General features: G+C 43.5%; 1 protein-coding gene across 2 annotated transcripts in view; it reads left to right on the top strand.

The window, feature by feature from the left end:
- GRB2 (growth factor receptor bound protein 2) overlaps positions 1–19,370 on the top strand; it is an 84,526-nt gene that overhangs the window by 54,121 nt on the left and 11,035 nt on the right. The window contains exons 1-2 of one of the 2 annotated variants that reach the window (XM_019518179.1): positions 2,177–2,199; positions 15,078–15,175. In XM_019518179.1, coding sequence (XP_019373724.1) covers positions 2,197–2,199; positions 15,078–15,175 — 101 coding nt within the window. In that variant the 5' untranslated portion in view covers positions 2,177–2,196. Of the gene's footprint in view, positions 1–2,176; positions 2,200–15,077; positions 15,176–19,370 lie in introns of those variants that run through there. The other variant, XM_019518170.1, reaches the window with a different exon arrangement.

The raw sequence follows: 19,370 nt of genomic DNA, 5'->3' as shown, positions 1-19,370 counted from the left end.
GGCGCTGCGCCCCGTTCCTGCCCTGCGGCCGCCGAGCCCGGCGGGTCCCCAGAGGTGGGCGGGACCTCAGAGGCAAGGGGCCGAGCTGGAGAGAAGTAAAAGTAGGTGCTATCCCCAACTCGTCTAGTCAGGCGCAGCTGGGGCAGCCCCACGCTGCACCGCTCTTGGGGCAGTGGTGGCAGGACCTGGCTCACGTCACAAGCCCGACCCCACGGGGGTGAGCAGCTCCCCTCCCCTCCCCCACCTGCCTGTCCCGAGCAAGGGACCTCAGGCCTCAGCAAATGGCTGGGCTGTATATTGGACGAGCCTGAAGTAGAGGGTGTTTCCCTGGAACATCAGGTGTGAAGGCTTACTGGGCTGTTTTGAATAAATGCCATTTGAAATGCACTTGTGCCACAGACCCACGTTTCTTAACATGTGGAATGAAAGAGAAACATATCTTGATCCCTGTATTTTTTTTTGGGCAGATCAGCTTGGATATGTGAAAAGACATTTGAAACACTAAGTGATGTTTTAAGGGATATTGGCCACTGCTATATCTGTATTTTTCTAACTGGAACACAGGCGTGGTTTAATTTGTTATTTAACCATGTGACTGCTTCTCACGCATAAGAAACGTGGTTTAGTGAGTGTGAGGACCTGTAACTAGGAATTCCCAAGTTTTTTCGTTTTGGTTTTGCCAGTCACTGAATGACTTCAGGCAAATTGCTTAACTTGCATCTTCCTCCACTTTGTAAAATAGGGACTTCTGGTTTGCTGAGGTGTTTAAGGAGTGTAAGAACATGGCATTAGGCCAAAATCCCAGAGGATTATCAATAAAGTGGTAAATCCTTAAGTGTTTTTTATCCTGTGTAATGAGGAATGGGCTTTTTTCCACTTCATAAATCTAGCATCAGAACTCGGGTATGATTTGTGGACAACAATGCATGTATGTATGCCCATGTACACTTCTGGGCTAGGTACAGTCAGTCAAAAAGCCTGAGGCTGAATTGATTCAGTCTTTGTAGGTTAGTCTAAGATGCACAGATTAAATTGAAACAGAAGTGAACAGACGCTTACTTTTGATTCAGGAAATGCAGCCATAGGCCTGCAGTGGCTCAAGCCAGAAGCTGGAGGGTGCTCAAGCACAGCTGTCTGGCTGTGTGTTCACTTCCTCTTCCTGTTGCCCTTGAGGTCTCTGGGATTTGCAGTCCAGAATTACAGGAGCAGGACTCTGCAGCGTTGCTCATCCCTTTCTCTTCCTGCTTCCAGGTGCTTCTGGGATTTGTAGTACACAGTTGCAGCCAGCAGTAAGTTTGAGTGGGGGAAAGGGTGTTTAACCCCCTACTCCCTGGCTCCAAATGTCAACTGGGGTTTGCCTGGGGAGGGGACAGTTCTCCCCACCGCCCACTGTAGACTGCCTGCATCCCCAGCCAAACTTCCCCCTTCCCCTCTTGTCAGCCAGTCCTCACTGCTCTGGCTAGGGAGCAGAGGGGTGGGGCCAGCCCTGGCCTTTGGAGCAGACAGCCCAGCCCGGCCCAGGTCTGGAAAGCATGCTGGGATGCTGGGGGACTGTGACTTAACTTGAACTAGGAAGGAATCTGGGACACAAGTTTCATAAACCAGTTTGACCCAAATCAGTTAAGTCTGATACTACATTCAACTAGGTTTAGCTTAAAGTAGTTTCATCCATTTTGAAACTGGTTTATGGGCACTGAACTTCTGTTTTGTTACCTACAGAAGATGGACAGTATGCTTTTTTTTGTTTTTTGTTTCCCATTTCTGACCTGCTTCATTTGTATTGCAGTGTAGTAAGAGGCCAGGTACTAAGACTGAATTGCCACTGTAGCCTTCCTATGCTGATTGTAGACCTATGCCCCCCACTGTCTGTCTCAACTGTCCTGTTTCTGACGCATGCCACCAAGTGTTGGTTTTTGTGACGGCCGATACAATTGCTTTTGCTAAATGGAAATTGCAAAATGGAAGATTCCTTACTCTTGTGAGTTGTCACAAGACTACTGTTAGTATTCCTGCAGTCTTGCCTCATGAACTGGAATGGAAGTGTAAAACATGCTTGCTGGAATGTTTTTGATAGCTGTTTCTTTTTTCTTTTTTCCCCTTTTGGCAGAGTGACTTTCATCCTCCATTCCTCAGAGGTTTTGCCAAGAGCGTTTTACAAAAGCATTGCCATTTCATTAGAGGCTGTTCTAAGAAGTTATGGTCAGTTGTGCTTGTTTAAATATTCTAAGAACATGTGATAGCAAATATGTTGTCTTTGTGTTTGGTATCCCTGCCTCTGAAGTTAAAGGGACAGCTGGATGCAGCTTGCACATTCTGGAAGGCACAGAAATTTACTGGGTCATTGTGCAAGTAGCAGGTATGTTCTCTTCTGGAAACCTGCTTTTAAATCAGTTAAGTTGTACTGATTTGTTTGAAATCTCAGTGTAGGGAGAGGTACTGCATATGTTAGACAAGTGATCATCTCTGACCAGGATCCGAGTGTACTATAATCCACTCTGCATAACAGCAAACTAGGGAAATGCTGCAGTCTTCAATGGTTCCACAATTAAATGTGGATTGGGTTTGAGATTAAGGAAGGATGTTTTGTCTTCTGCTTCTGTGATAACATCCTGAAGACTGAGTTAGTTATAAAAGGCAGCTGATCCAGGACTTTAGTCACAGTAAACCAGCTCTTAGCCTCTAGAGAGAAACAATATTCTCCTTCCTTTTTTTAACGGGATCATTCTTGTTAGCAGAGTGATATGGGGCTTTGCATGCATAGGAACCAGGCTATTGGAGGTAAAGAATCACTTATGTATTTATTTTATACCTAATCAAATGACTAATGAAACTTCACTGTTCACTTCAGCCAAGAGCTTGTTGTTTCTGAAAATCAGAGAAATTATAACAATTATGCATAGTATTTTATCTCTGGTACTTAGCTTGAAAATTATTTTAGGGTTTTCTTAGTTTAAGGACAATTTTGGGAACCTTTAGAGTATAAGAAAAACTCGTTTAGAGAAAATGGACTAGTGGCTACTACTGCAGAGCTCTGTGGAGGGTGTTTTTATTTTAGTTTGCCATATTAATCCTTGTTTTACTGCATGCTAGAAGCCTTGGCAGCCTCCCTGCTGACTCTGTTTACTCTCACCTTTCTTTTCTAATATTTCTCATTCTTGGACCCTCTGCCCATGCCTTGAAGCATAAACATATAACGTCTGCAACTACTGATACCTCTTCCACTCTGTCCAGATTCTGTAAGGGGTTGACTACTTATAAGTGCAGATAAAATGCTAAGCTGCATTGATGGTAGCAACAGGATGAAACATGTTAGCGACGGGCTGGTGTAGGCTAAACCTATGGTAGAGCTTCTGGACAACATCTATTTCTGTTCCACACTACCACTGAAATTGTGGAAATGTGTTTGCAACTTGTTCCTAATTCACACAGTTAAAAAGGACATTTTCTACAGAATTACAAAACTGCCTCCTATTTTTCCTTTGGTTCAGATCATTATTTCAGCATATTCAGAAGTATTCTTACAGAGCATTTTATGCTTATACTCAGGTGGGGGAGAGGGTCCCTGGAAGTAATTTTTGGAGAAATCTGTAACTTCTACTCTCTCTTGTTTTTCCCTGTGGGTTTACAGCAGGGGTAGGCAAAATGCGGGCCAGGGGCCGGATGTGGCCCGTCAGGCCATTCTATCTGGCCTGTGGGGCCCCTAAAAAAATTTAGAAAATTAAATAATTATCTGCCCCTGGCTGCCTGTCATGTGGCCCTTGGTGGCTTGCCAAAACTCAGTAAGCGGCCCTCTGCCCTAAATAGCCTGCCCCTGGTTTACAGTAACTTTCAGCTTTGTTTTATATATTACTGCTGACCAGTATAATGGGCTTCTTCAGGGGAGAGAGTTGGCTAGGTTCTGAGATGAGGAAGATGTCGAGAGGCAGTGCCAGCTAATCAAGACAGTTACTTCAAAAGGTACAGTGTAAAATTAAAATCAGTTTTTTGGCTATTGCAAGTGGTTTAACTTGGACTTCACTGCAGTAAATAGTGCGGACGTGAGAACTGAACTGTGTGCCATGTAGAACAGTCCTTACTTAAGATTCATCAGAAAGCAGCAAGGCTCATCATGCCCACGATTCACGTAGCAATGCTGCCCTCTTTGCTTACAAAGGGGGTGGGGGTTTGGGGGCCTAAACTTTTGGGCCGGGAAGGTGAAAGAAGTGCATGAAGAAGTGGACAGGAAGATACTGGGATGAGGGACATTTTGTTGTTCATACTGATTGGTCTGTGTGATTTTAAGATGGTCAACAATGCTACTTGAAGGTATTGCAGTTTGATAGGAAAAGCCTTTACTCTTTGAAGGCTGTTTCAGGTCTCCTTTGCATGGTTGTCCATTTTGCAACTCTTAGCAGCAGATGCACAGTCTTCCTGTTAGCTGGCAGCATCCAAGCTTAGTGCCTCTGCTCTTGGGTAAAATGGGACTATTCCAGGGGCGGGCAATTATTTTGGGTGGAGGGCCACTTACTGAGTTTTGGCAAGTCATTGAGGGCCACATGATAGGCAGCCAGGGGCATATAAATATTCATTTTCTAAATTTTTTTAGGGGCCCCGTGGGCCCGATAGAATGGCCTGGCGGGCTGCATCCAGCCCCCAGGCTGCATTTTGCCCACCCCTGGACTATTCCCTTCTCCAGTAGGTTGTAGTATAGTTTAAACTGTTTTCAGATGCTAAGAAAGGCCTAAAACATATAAAACATATGCAGGAAGTTGCACACTGCTGAGCCATCTTTCTCTTATTGACTGTTTAGCTCTCTCCTTATGTTGTGGACGCTCAGTCTCACCTGACTGCCATCAACCACATTTGAGTGTCACAGTGAAAAGGAACTAAAGGATGGGGAAGTTTTCTGTTTCTTGGTTACAGCATGATTGGTCTTGCTTAGAATTGGCATACGGTTTTGACGTGCTCTTTGCCCTTTGTACTGACAAGGCGCTGTTTCCTCCTGTGCCGTGTTCTCTTATTGTCAGTTTAAATGCTGACAGATTTAGAAACTTGGAATGAAGAGGATTAGTTTAGAGACTTTGCTGTCCATAATATCCTCAATAGAAGGTTGGACTGACATATATATGAATAGTTTTCCATCACCAGGTAATGTCTGTCTGCTTTTTTTATAGAAAGGCCTTAATAAAGGTAAATCTTGGTATGCTGAGAAGTTAGTTGTGTGGCACCTAGTTTTGGAGAAGAAAACTGTGTATTTAGCTCTGTTGTATTCAGGTGCCATTCCCCATAAAGTTATGCTCACTTGTAAGGAAGTTGTGCTCACTTGTATCAGTGCTGATTTGAACCAGTGTTTTTTGGACTGGGGCCCTCTCTGTAGCAAAAGCTTTACATGTCAACTTTCCTGCATAGGGCTGAGCCTGTCCTTGTCTCTGGATTGTCCCAGCACACCAGAAGTCACCTGGTTTGACAGTCCCTTCCTACACACGATTCCACAAGAGAATGAGTGGCTTCAGTTAAAAATTCAGTCCTGTGTGACATGGCTGGGATTATCTGTAACAATTGCTTGCTCCCCTGGACTTGGAAGAACTCCTGTCTTTTTGACTGCTGTGGGCTTTCTTTTTAGATCTTTTCTTTTTTAAATCAGGTGAGAGTTCTTAATATGCTGCCTTGTCACTGTACTTAGACTAGGCAATATCACTGTAAAGGAGGGGGAACCATACCCACATGTGATGAATAAACACGTGGTATGTACAAGCTTTTCAGTTGCTGTCTGCTTTTCTTTCCACAGTCTTGAACCCTGAAAGCAGTAGATCTGTAGCCAAACCTTTGAGTTCTTTGTATTTAGTGACGCTCTTGGGCAGCACCTGGAGCTCAGATTAACTTCAAAATGCAAATCAAGCTTTATTGAACTAACAAATATTAATAGTTCCATGTGCTTTAATCTCTGGGCTGCCCCCAAATCTTTAGTTAGCTATGGGAATTTTCAGTAAAAAATACTAATGCTGTAATAGAAGTTGACAGGGGAAAGTGGGTAGTTTAAATATTGGGTAGGGTTTTTGCCTGGGCTCTCTGAACCCAGGGAAGTAGAGAAAGATGGTTCACAGCTATTTCAGAGACACTAACTAGGCAGTCATTCCTGCTTCCTCTGAGTCACTGAGGTTTAATGTTTCATGTTGATGAAAAATACCCTTTCTGTGAAGGAATTGAGTAGTTTGGAACATTCAACGCTTACTATTACAGGCTGTTTGCAAGTCCAGGAATTGGTTACTTTTCACGGTTGGGAAACCTTCTTATTCATAAGGCGGTTTTTTTTTCTTTCTTTAAGGAAACTGAAGTTCTGAAGTACAGTAGAACATTGAATGTCCAGAATAATTAGTGTTGCTATCATTCTGGATAATCAGTTTTTTTTCAAATAATCAAACGCCTATGGCATGAAGTACTGAATACTGTCATTACTGTACAGTACAGCAAATAGTAAAAATAAATGTATAGTACTGTAATGTTTTATAATTTCAGCACACTGGTAAATAAACAATGGACAGTTTTCTAGCCATTGAGCAAAAACCCAACTGCAGGCTGATGGTTTTAATACAAAGTCTTCCAGTTAATTGACTTTCTACATAATTGACTCTTCTGTACAATTCTGTAGCAAGCTGGGGGGTTGACTAACTTGTATACAATTCCATATGGTTTTGAAGCAGTAAAATACATCCTATTATTCTGCTAAGTCAGTAGGTTCTTGCATTTAGACTTGTATCCTAGTTTCAGCTACTGTCTTTTCCCAGTAAAGCTGTGGGATAAACTTGCTTTGCAGAGCTTCCAGTGAGGGGTACAACACATTCTGTGCCTTTATGAAGAATAAATGCTCAGTGTCAATGCGCCTGTAGTTCTTTGTAGATGATACAGTGGAAAACTTTTTGCTTCACCCTGATCTTAAGGCTAAGTACAGACACAAAAAGCCTTAGGCTGAATCAATTCAAAGTGCAAAGATTAAACCAATAAGCAAATGAACAGATATTCACTTTTGATTCAGGAAATACATCCACGTGCCTGCAGTGGCTCGAGCCAGAAGTCAGGGGTGCTAGAGGACAGCTCTCTGGCATGTAGCCAGCATGGGCTGTGTTCACTACTTCTTCCTGCTGCACCTGAGGTCTCTGGGATTTGCAGTCCAGAGTCATGTTAGCGGGATTCTGCAGGGTTGCTAATCAGTTCCTCTTCCTGCTTCCAGGTGCTTCTGGGATTTGTAGTCCACAGACACAGCCAGCAGTAAGCAAGCGGGGCAGGGCAGCTCCATGTGTGGGGGAAGGGGAGTTTAACCCCCCTTCCGAGCCCAAGGCCCCATCCAGGGTTTGCCTAGGGAGGGCCAGTGAGCCCTCAGCTAGGGAGCAGAAGGGCAGGGCCAGCCCTGCTGTCTGGAGCAGATGACACAGCCTAGCCCAGGGCTGCAAATAATCCTGGGATGCTAGGAGACTGATTTAATCTGAACCAGGAAGGGGTCTGGGACAGAAGTTTCATAAACCAGTTTGACCAAAATTAGTTAAGTCTGATACTACATTAGGCAGGTTTATCCTAAACCAGTTTCAGCCATTTTGAAACTGGTTTATGTGCACTGAACTTCTGTTCTGTTACAGGTTTAAACCAGTTTACTTCATTTATACTGGTTTATGTGTAACTTCTGTCCCTAGCCTAAATGAGCCTTGCAGTGTAGTTCAAATTTGTTATAGTAACATTCTTGATAACCTCAACTAAAACAGGCTGGGACACTAGTATTTTGAGGGGCAACTAATATTTGCATCCATGTTTTCTTACTATTCCCAATCTACCTTTTGCACATGAGCATAAGCAATCCCTGGCAAGACCAAAATTGCAGTTGTATTGTCATAGTCACTTTTTTGCACCCCCAGGCAGTGTATCCTAACGTGGGAGTCTGGGAACGTTTAAAATGGCTGTTCTGACTTGTACAGCAACTAGAGGGTTCGTCATTACTGTGCATGCACCTCCACATTCACAGATTGCATTTTGTGACTGTTGGAGGTTGGTGTCCAGTGGATTGTCAAAAAGTTTCCTTTCCACGATTCCATAATTCTTGGGAATATTCACTGGCTGTAGGAGTGGGGATCTTGCAGAGCACTTTCCTCAAGCTGTTAAAGCAGGAACGTCATCAGGGCTTTGTTGTCATGCAGCCATTCAGCAAAGCTTTTTTTTTTTCTGTTTCCATGGGGACAGATGGGCTTCTGATAAGAGATCTATTATCAAACTGGGAAAGTAACAGGGGCAGTTGAGCTGGTGTGGCAGTAAGGCAGGGCCGACTACAGAATGAGGCCATCACATGGCAGTATGTGTTCAAATGTAACGGCTAAAAATATCCTTCCTCCTCCTCCTTCCTTGTGCACAAATGCTCCAGCATAAAAGGCACAGCTACTTTATTTCTCAAATTCAGCTAGATCAATAGCAGACTTGGAGTTTTGGCTGTGAAGGAATCTTGGGTTTGCATTGAACTTGCACAAAAAGCAGGAATTCTCTGTGCAACCTGTGGGGATTTGCAGGGGTTGGGCTTCCCATTTTTGCAGGTTCCCAGTGCCACATTCATGTAGAGCAGCAAAGCTTATGGGTTTCTTTTGGTTTAGCATCTTTATCTGCAGAAATAAACTTTTCTGTACGTGTTGTTTGGTTGGCTTGTGCAAGCTGTTAGGAGGAGTCGGGAAGCACTGTTTGCAGTTCTAAGGTGCTGGAAAGCGGAGAGAAAAATCTCACGACAGCTTTGCTTACAATTTTCAAAATTAGGACTTTTAATAAATGGTATTGTAAGAAATATAGCCTACAGCAATGCCTCTGTGTACATTTTGAGAGGCAGTGGTGGGCAGTTAAAGTGTTTGGTGTTGTGGGATAACCAGTTGCCAGTTTATTTCTCTTAACTATTTTGCATAAGATTTTTTTAGTGATGTTTCTGTTGTTACCCTTCAAAGCCCATCCCATTCACACTAGTGGGAACTAGTTCATATTTCTCAGAGCTGCTGTTTTTAGGTTGTCTGTGGCCTCAAATCTGGACAGCACAGTTCAGCCTTTTCTTGGTTCAAGGCTTTACTGTCTTCACGTTTGCAAAGGGTACAACTTTGCACAACTTACTTTAAACGAAAGCTGAAACTTTGCACCACCATTCTGTGATAAGGGAATAGTCTGTGGCTGCAAAATTCTGGGATGCATTGGGCCTAGCTAGAGGTGCTGTTTTTAGGTGAGTGGAGGGCAGTAGTTGGCCAGCCAGGAATTGCATGGGTCTGCCCATAGACTATTCTTATGTTGGGACTTGCCTCGATTAGTATTGTCCCAGGAGACACAGAAGGGTCTTGTTCAACGAGCCAGTGAGAGAACCAGGGTGTTGTAAACAACCGCTGCCTACAAGGAGGTGCTCGCTGCAGATGTAAGAAGGGAAGAAAAACACTAGCTCTGTGGGCAGTCCCGAGACAGCTGCTTTGCATTGCAGTGTGCATGCCAAAATGGCATCATTTCTTTGCCTTTGGTTTCTTCTGTGCTGCCACAGATGAGCTTGCAGGATGCTGCAAAACGACCAGAGTTGTGCAATCAGAGTCTAAAGTAACATGCAGAAAGATGAAGGCACTAAGGCATTTTGAAATCTTTCTCTAGCTTGTGTGGGCTCTTTAACCCTGTGACCTCTCAGTTTTATTAAAAGTTTAAGTGTATATATGGAACTGTAAGTTAGTTTCCAGTGACTTAATTCTGTAACTGCTGCAATAAAAGTACTTATTTCCAACTCCTTTGGTACCAGCATCTTGGGGGTGAGGGGGTGGTATGATGAGAGACTTGGGAGGGGGGAGAGATCAGCATGAGTACTTGGTTTCTCCCAGGTTTAGCACACCCTTTCTCAGAATCCTACTGGGCCTTCTGGTTTACAGCTTAACTCTTTGGAGATAGTGATAACTCTTTGTGATTAATGTAAGCCATAGTTTCTCAACTTGTGGTACACGTACCGCTGGGGGTACGCAAGACACAAACAGGGGATACATGGGTACCCTAATGCTTGCTCTCTCTCGCCTTTTCCTCTCTCTCTCGCCCCTTCCTCCTCTCAACTATGGCAAAAAATTTGGTGCAATTTAAAAAATTTAATTCCCCAGTAATAGTTTGGTGTGCCGTGCTTTGCATGGCACCGGGTTCAGCTCTCCTTTGGCCAACATCACCTCTAGCCCAGGTACATACTTGAGTTGAGCATCCCTGGTGTAAAAGGTGGCAACCCTACCCACACCAAAGCAGACATCTGTCATATCACAGCCGTATATACACAGCCCTTCTTCCAACATATAGCACACATTAGTATGTAAATATAAAATCCTCTGGAAAATTGAGTGTTGGGGTACTTATTAAAATTTTCAGAAGTTAGGGGGTGCTTGCTACTTAAAAGGTTGAGAAACACTGATGTAAGCAAACTGATACAGAAACAACTGCTGCATGCAACTTCTGAACACAGCACAGCTCGGTACAGCATTCCTGGTAATAGCATAAACACCAATCTAGACAAAAATAATTTAATCCTGCATCCTGGCTTTTTTCCTGCTTCCATTGCTTCACTGCTCTGCCCTCTTAGGGGTGAGGCCAGAAACTGGTTTGATTCTGAAATGGGAAGTTCTGCAGTTCCACTTGCATTGCTGATCTGGACAGATCCTGGGTTGGATCTCTCCGTCTGTCTGCCTCCCTCTCTCCCCCTCCACTCTTACTTAAAACCTGCCTGTTTCTTCTTTCCTGCTTCATGCTTCCTGTGTGTCTCACTGAAGCTCCCTTCCCTGCCCCCCTCCCCCTTAACACCTGGCTGCTTTGTTCAGCGTGTGGTAACTTTCCATTGCTGCAAACTCCAGCCCCTTGCAGATTAATCTGGGACAACTGGTTCACTTAGGTCTGGGCTAGTACATTGTCCCAGGCTGTTTCCATCTCGGTAACTGCCCTTTGCAATTTAACAGCATATTTCTCCCCCTCACCTGGGAGGGACCTGACACAGACCTTGCCCAAAAAGGGGATACATCCTCACAGAGGCATCTGTAGTGTTACCATAATAACTGAATAATAGATTTGGATTATCAGCCACCATTCAGAATTTATGCATAGGATCCCCCAGATTGGCACAATTTATCTTTGGGTACTTCAGAAGCTCTTTGCTGGGAGACCAGCTCTGAAAGTGCCTGCTTATTCGATGATGTTTTGGATTCCAGTATCTCTTCCAGATTGAACAGAGCGTGCAGCTCTCCAGGGAGGGCAGTCAAGTCCAGGATCTCTGAAACAGTCTGTGTAGAAGAAGAGAGTTCAGGGGGTATGGCTGGTTTAGTGGGTATGCAAGTTAACTGCAGCATGGTATCAACAAGGGGTTTTCTTGACTGTCTGCTAGCATCTAAATGGTGAGATGACATCTGCTGAAGATGACTTTTGAAGCGTACATAACATGTATATATGACGACAGGTTGGTTCAGGTGAAGCATTGCAATGTGCTATAGTTACTGGAGTGCCAAAAGCAAGATAGGGGGAACAAAGCTGGTTAAGCAAGCATATTAACTGAAGTTACTCCTGTTCCAAAGGGGACGAATAATTGCAACATAAATGGCAGATAGTTTGGCTTAAAAACAGGTAGTGTATGCAAGCAAGGCACTCTAAGCTAAACTAACCGCAGTTATCTTGTCTAAACAGGTGATACAAAACTTAAATGCCCCTTAGTAATGTCCCCAGGCTGGCATTTGGCATATAGCATTAGTACCCACAGCCATCTACCCTTTGCATCTCCAGCTATTATTGTATCTTAAGAGCAAGATCAAGCTCAGTCAAATTATGTGCATGGGGAGTTACAATTGCATAATCTTTAATTTATTCTCACAGTTGTCAAAGTAAGACCCACCTGTGCATTCTCAGTTTTATTCAAGAGGGAAGGGAAGGCAAGCATCTTCCCTTTACAGACCATTAAACTTGAAATCAAACTAAATTAATGTAAGGGGATTTTTAACAATGATCTTAATAGAGTTTTGATGTATGTTGTATACTTTTTATGATGAAAAAATAATGTTCCCACAAAGGTAAGCCTGCCTCAGTTGCCCAGCCTGTGTAGAGCCATGTCACATACACTGCCAGACAGTTACCTTTCTGCTGGCTGATGTATAGCAACTGGAGTCTAACAAACACTAAGACAGTGCTTTGGAAACAAAGGAGTAGCTGCACAAAAAGGCAGCTAAAGTTTGAAGGATCTTTATTTTAAGAAATCTTAAAGTAAAAAATATAAATATTTTTTTGGAAGCTGGGGCTAAAGGTGCAATCACTTGTCATCTTTGAGAGTATCCTAGAGAGAGTGCTGCCAGATCTGAGTAGTTTACCCTCCGTGGTGTAGGGCTAACATGGGGGAATCGTTCTTGGTATTTAGGTGCTCATCCACTATCACCTGGGGAACTGTTCAGTCAATAAGTTGCATTTATTCAGTGTCTGTTGTTTCTTTGCTTTATCATGGCACAGTTCTACCCACAATGAAATTGTCTTTGTATTTAGATCTAGCTGTTGTTGATGGGGAGTTTTTGATAGTGAAACTTCACACAATCATTGCAAGTGAGCAGTAGTTACATTTTGGTATAGCCTCCTCCATCAGTAATGAGCTCCTGGCTGCGGTATGTGTTGATGGCTTTTCTTTGAATGTCTGCTTCCTCCTTGTCACCTCTTTTTTGGAGAGGGAAAGATGTGTGATGTGACCAGAACTTCAGAAGTGGAAATAATTACCAGTGATCACCGCTTCATTTGCACAGAAAGTTTCTCCATTATAGAAATGACTAACTGCACAGATGTAACTTGTGAACTGTGTAGCTATTTCTCTGTTTTGTGAGTGCATTAGAGAGGAGACGTTATATTGCGTGCGTGTGGGGACTGGAAAGTTAATACAGCTTGTTCCTCTTTTTGTCTTTCCTCATTTTCATCCACCTGGTCCCATGTGGCTTGTGCTATATGGGGTCAAAACCATTTCTTAATCTTCCATTTTAGACTGACAGCTTTCTGTTAGTCAAACCATTTCCCAGGAGAAAACAATTAGCAAAAGGTGACTGAAAAAGGAATAGGTGTGGTGCTGGCTGGAAAGTAAAAGTGACACGCCAAAGTCTGGTAGGTCTGTAATAATACTCTCATGCTGTTTTCTGAAATAAAGTAACTCCACTTCAGTAGAACTGGTGTCAAAGTACAGTTATATTTTGTTGTGTGGTGAAATGGGTCAACAATTACTTCTTCCATATGGTAACAAGTGCTTAGGTCAGTGGTTCTCAACCTTGTTAGACTCAAGGTAGGCTTTGGAAAATGGCAGCTTCTAGTTTTTTGGTTTTTTTTGACTGCAGAAAACTGCAGGTCTTTTGTTGCAAAGAACGCAGAAAGACCCCCACAAGTCAGAATGGCTTTGACATTATGGATTCCTGGTTGAATTTGCTGGGGCACGTCCAGACGAGTGTGGACAATGCAGTATGTGGCATCGCAGAGCTCTCTGCAGCGCCACACATCGCATGTTCAGGTGTTCCCCATGCTGCTACCTCCTGGGGGTGAGGGTTGACCCCAGGAGATCCCAGGGTCAAAAAAACCCACACCAAAAAAAGTGGGGTGGCACACATGGCAGCAGCATGCGCTGCCCAAAACCAGAGCCTGGCTGGCAGGAGTCACACTCTGGCTGCCGGCCAGGCTTTGTGCTGCAGGAGTACCATGGCTGCAGCTCCTGGAGGGCCCCAGGCCCCAGGTAAGGCTGCTGGGGTCACCACAGTTGCTGGCCCCAGCCTCCCCTACCCCACCCAGGGTAACCTTGCCACACATCAGAGCGCGCATGGCACAAGCGTTCCCCGGAGACAAATAGCCATGGCACAAGGCATGCTGCTGCTGCTTGTTCCTAGGGGGACGCACATTCCTGCTCATCTGGACATGCCCTCTTGGCTTATGTTGTGAACCATGGTTGTGCACGCAAGTGCTGCATTATGTAGCATCTTGCAGCACCTTCAAAAGGATTTCGGGGCACACTTGAGTGCCACGGCACTCTAGCTAGGAATACCTGGCTTAGCTGTTGCTTTTGTCATGCCCACTGTACCTATTTGAAATAAATTCAGCAAGAAACGATGGCTATGTAGCCAAGGCACGGATGCTGAAAAATCATGCTTCCCCTGATGCTCTCTAATGTTTCAGCATTAACAGAGTTTCATCCTTTGTGACTTCTGTCTCTTGTGCTTGTTTTTAAAATAGTTATCATCAGAAAAGTTCACCTTGAACCTCGTGATCCTGTGTTTCCTTGTTAAGTATTTGGGTTCTGTCTGCACCTTTTGCCTGTGATCTGTTATGCCTGATTCCTGTGATCAGAGAGACTTGACAAGAAATGTGTTGCATTTAAAAGCTTGTCTAACTTTTTTATCCTAACTATATAGGTGGTCCAGTAAAAGATATCACCCTACTTGCCTCTCAGGGAATTTAACAAAATTCACCATTGCTGTCCCTTAATAATCTGGATTTAATTTAGAGTGGTAAAAAACCCCTGAAGCTCCCGGTCTTGTCTTTTATACTTGGGTTCTCACCCATACTATCATAGGGAAATTTCTGCAGAATTCCATAATGTAGTGCTTAAAACTTGTGCAAGTACCAGAGAAATTGGGTGGAATCCTGTTTTTATATTGAACTCAGAAGAATTATTCAGAACTTAGTTGACAATTACTGCTGATGGTAAGAAGCAGAGTACAATTTGTCTTTCAGAGCGGCAGCTTGCATTTGGGGGTTTGGAAATTAAGTAAATGCGCTATCTAAACTACAGACATGATCTAGAAAAGTGGTTGTGGGTAAATATAAAACCTACATACTTTGACTTTTTCTGCTACAGTTTCTGGTGACTTTGTTCCATCTGCCTGTCTGCCATAGCTCTCAAATCTCTCGGGTACTGGAGTAGATTAGCTGGTTTAACTTCCTTAAAATCAGTTTGTGTTGACAGAATGGTCTTTGAAACTGATATAATATGTGCACATTTTCTTAAGTGAAGTTTTGTCAGTTCTGACACTTTGAAGAGAGCATGAAATATTTTAGTCTTCTGAAAGTTAAGGGTTTTTTTTTATCTGCAGGTTTTGAACGAAGAATGCGATCAAAATTGGTACAAGGCAGAACTCAATGGGAAGGATGGCTTCATTCCCAAGAACTACATAGAAATGAAACCACACCCGTAAGTAGAACATCACTGATCTGCTTCCCCACTCTGGCCTTTATATTAAAATGTGCCTTTGAAATATCAGGGAGGATTGCTGTGTACTTTTGTCAAGTACTGAATCTTGATCGCCTATGAACTTCATAAAATACGAGGGAGCAAGCTGCTGCATAACTGCTAAGAGCTCTGCATTTCCTGTGGCTGGCAAAACTGCACAAGCACCATGGAAGAGGAGTTTTGGTGGAGTCTTCCTGAAAAATTGTCTGGAAACTCGCACTGCTTTCAAATCAGGCAAGCAGGAAGAATGGCAAAACCTTAACACAGCTTACTATGTATTTTTTTTCTATGTATTCAAGGAGTATAAGTCCTCTATGATAAGAAAATGTGTCAGAAATTAGATGCTTACATGTTTAGATGGTGGGAACTGGACATTACCTCTTGTATTACTATACATGCTATATACATTTATATGCACTGCATACATTCACGGTTACAGTGCAACAGTGAGAATTTATTGACCTTTCTCACCAAAACTTGTGGCTGTTTAATCTGTTTTTATAGCTAGATAGATGTACAGTATTGCAACCTAAATGTAGCGGTGTAGTTGCGCTGCTTTCATTGCCAGTTTCCGGGAACCCAGTTTGGGTAGCTTCTTAGCACACTTCCTTTCTTACGGGAACAAGCATCTGAGCACAATATTGTTTCAGGGTTTTGGCTCTTAACCATTTGGTTCAGATTTTCCTCCATCTTATCTGCTCCCTAGTGTTCCTAAAATGTTAATTAGTTCTTCACAAGAAAATAGCAGTTCTGCACAGTGCAGTTCTGAAGTCTTCCGAGAGACGCAACAAAACCTGTCATTGGGGTTTCCAGCAGCTGCTGCAATACTGCAGTTACTTGCAGATGCTGGCATTGGCTAGTTACCTGTAACACTTAAATAGCAGAGAAGTTGAACTTAACTACTGAGCACTGCAGGGATTTTCCCTGGACAGTACTTCCAAAATGGAGGAGCAAAAGCTTTTGCTAACCATACTTAGAAGGTTGGGAGGAACATTGTGTTAATGATCAATCCAGATCTATCCAGCTGGGAGGCACAGCAGAAAGACAAGCAAGCAGTTTAAAACTGTTTCTGCAGTAGGTTTCCTACTGTTAATACTTATTCAGCTCAGTATTAGGAGCCCTTAATGTTCATGGGCTACTGATGGTTGTTCAGCATTGGTCATTTTCCCTTCCTTGATCATCTCTCTGAAAGGCTAGGGACAGAAGTTGCACATAAACTGGTTTGAGTCTTCAGAAACTGGTTTAAACCTGTAACAGAACCAGAAGTTCAGTGCACATAAACCAGTTTCAAAATGGCTGAAACTGGTTTAAGATAAGTCTGATCCTACGTTAACCAGATTTAACTGATTTAGGTCAAACCAGTTTATGAAACTTCTGACCCAGACCCCTTCCTGTTTCAAGTTAAATCAGTGTCTCCCAGCATCCCAGGATTCTTTGCAGCCCTGGGCTGGCCTGTGCTGTCTGCTCCAGAGAGCAGGTTTGCCTCCGCTCTTTGCTCCTAGCCTGAGCAGTGACAACGTGGAGGGGTTGAGGGAGGCAGCCGCTGCCAAGCTATTCCCTGCTTTAAGTTTGGAGCGGTGGGGGTGGGGCAGGGCTTGGAGTGATGGGGGTGGGAAGGAAACAGCCTGAAAGGGACTGCCCATCAGTGTTTGGTCCCAGAAGGCATCTGCTTTGCAGAGGCTTCCATCTAGCTCCATTCAACTGGCTTTCTAGCGCATAGTCAGCATCAGCTGTGTGTTTGCTGCTTCTTCCTGTTGCCCCTGAGGTCCTCTGGGTTTTGCAGTCCAGATCCACAACAGCAGGATTCTGCAGGGTTGCTCATCACCTCTTCCTGCTTCCAAGTGCCCCTGACATTTGTAGTCCAGGATCACAGCTATCAGGACTCCTCAGGGTTGTGTTCTCTTCTGTTCAATTCACACTCACTTCAGAGAGAGGATTATTTTTGTTTGTGTTTATGAATTCAGTGCCGCTGCCTCTCTTTCCCACCAACCTACCACCTTCTCCCCCACTCCCACCCTCAGCCCAGGTAGACCCTAGCTAGCCTGAGGCTGGCTGGCCATGCCCCCTTCTCTTGAGCAGGGAGAAGGGAAAAGCCTGGGAGCTGGTAGGCTGGGATGTGTGCTCTAGTGCTCCCCAGCTTCTGGCTTGAGCCACTGCAGGCATGTGCCTGCATTTCCTGGGTGGAAAGTGAATGCCTGTTCACTTTCTCATCAGTTTGGGCTCTGCAACTTAGATTAACCTGCCAAGACTGAATCGATTCAGCCTCGGGCTTTTTGACTATCTGTACTTAGCCAAAGTGTTTGTAACTACTGACAGCAACCAATGGCCCATCTACACTAAAGGCTCCTGGCATTGCTAAACCAGCGTATCAACAACCCATTGAAATTATGCAAAAGTTCTAGTGGAGTTTGCTTATCAGTAGTGCAGGTCTGTAGATATAAGTAGCTCTCCAGTTTTGCACAAACAACAGTTAGCAGACAGGTGAAGAAGGGCTAGAAATTGAGACTTTTTTTTTTGTTTGAAACCAGCTTTTCAAAGCGTGTTGTGATAATAGTGAGTTAGTGCTTACTTCGCTCTAGAGGATTTGGAAAGCAAGAGCTATCCACAGAAATTGAGACCTGTGTTGTAGGGTTGTTTTAAATCTTCCAACCTTTAGTTTAGTCTTCAGATACTGTGTTTCGTTTTTCAAGATCATGTGATAAAAATCTTCCAGCCTGCTTTGAAGTTAACAGATAAAGCCTGTAAGAAAGTTCTACTGTCAGGCCCCAAGCTGAGATCTTTTGTAGTAAAGGGTTAATCTGCAGTGCACAACAGGTGGTAAAACAGAGATGTAAGCAGAGATTGGGATACTTCCAGCCAAGCCCTGCTCTGCATTTCATTGGCAAAGCTTTCTTTATTAGGTGGCTCTGTGGGGCAGTTTGTATTAGGCTCTTGAGACATAATAGACCAAAAGTCTGTGTATGCATACTGGGCTGTTCACATGTTTTACTGGACCATTGTTTTGCCACATAGCATCCTAAATAGAGGATATGTAGTCGAGCTAAATGGCATTGCTGGCACAGTCCAAAAGAACTGCCAAATAGCTAATTAAACTAGCAAGAAATTAGCTTCAATGCAATGTGAACTTGATGTTTCACTAAACAGTGCATCTACTTTCAGCTTTGCAGCCTCGGCTGTAATATATGTATTTGTTTTTGCAGTCTTGAGGGGACTGAGTGCAACATTTCACCTCCAACTGGTTTTATAACTTCCCAGCCCAGGAGTTTGTTGGGAACTGTGCATGCTTTTTGTCTTAAATTTTTGGTCACTTTGGGATATCCACTAGCTGGATAACTGACTTGCAGGAAAGATTTTTAGTTTATACTATAGTAGTTTTAATCTCTGGGTGCACATTCCAGAGCAGTCAAAATCTCCTTAAAAGCAAAACAAATTTTCTTTCTATTTCTTTATGATGCGTGAAAGCCTTAAAAAAAATTGTATGTTTCTCCTGCTTGTTTCTTCATTAGAAAGTAAAGTCCTGTCTGTCCTGGGAACTCTGTGGATAACTGAAGAACTGGTAGAATTTTGACCTCATTTTTTTTTTTCCTTTATAATTCAAACACTTGAAAGTAGATTAATAGTAGATGTTTTCGAGGGCTCCTCACACTTGGTTGTCAGTTAATGGGAGCTGGAACTCGCAGTATTTTTCACCTGATGTTCTCTGCTGTTGCAAGGGCCCAAGGCTCTTTTTCTTTGCTCTTGCTGCAGCGCACAATAGCTTTTGGTCATTGGGACAAAGGACTCAAGTTTGGTAAAAGTTGCTCTGTGACTTTGCAGCATTTAAGGTAGCGTTGGCCTAAAGTTGATGTTTTCATGGAGGCTTCTGGATCTAGCCCTACCTCCAAATGGCTGCTTGCAATTACAGGAGATAGGACTTAATGCACTATTAGGTCTCTTTCCATCCTGTGTCCCACTGCACACCATCAGTCTGTTATGATCTGGCAAACCAGCTATGATTATTCCTAATTCATAGAAACATGAATAGGAAAGAACATTTTAGAAAAATCTTTCATGCTTCTGTGTAGGCATGCATTTGATTTCTATACCATTCTTCCCAGGAAAGGTTCGGGGCAGCTTACAATAAAGACAAAATATTGGGAACAAAATAAAATATAAA

The sequence above is a fragment of the Gavialis gangeticus genome, unplaced genomic scaffold, assembly GCF_001723915.1.
Source record: "Gavialis gangeticus isolate Ggan-Ray unplaced genomic scaffold, GavGan_comp1, whole genome shotgun sequence".
Lineage (NCBI taxonomy): Eukaryota > Metazoa > Chordata > Crocodylia > Gavialidae > Gavialis > Gavialis gangeticus.
This window is presented reverse-complemented; position numbering and strand designations above follow the sequence as displayed.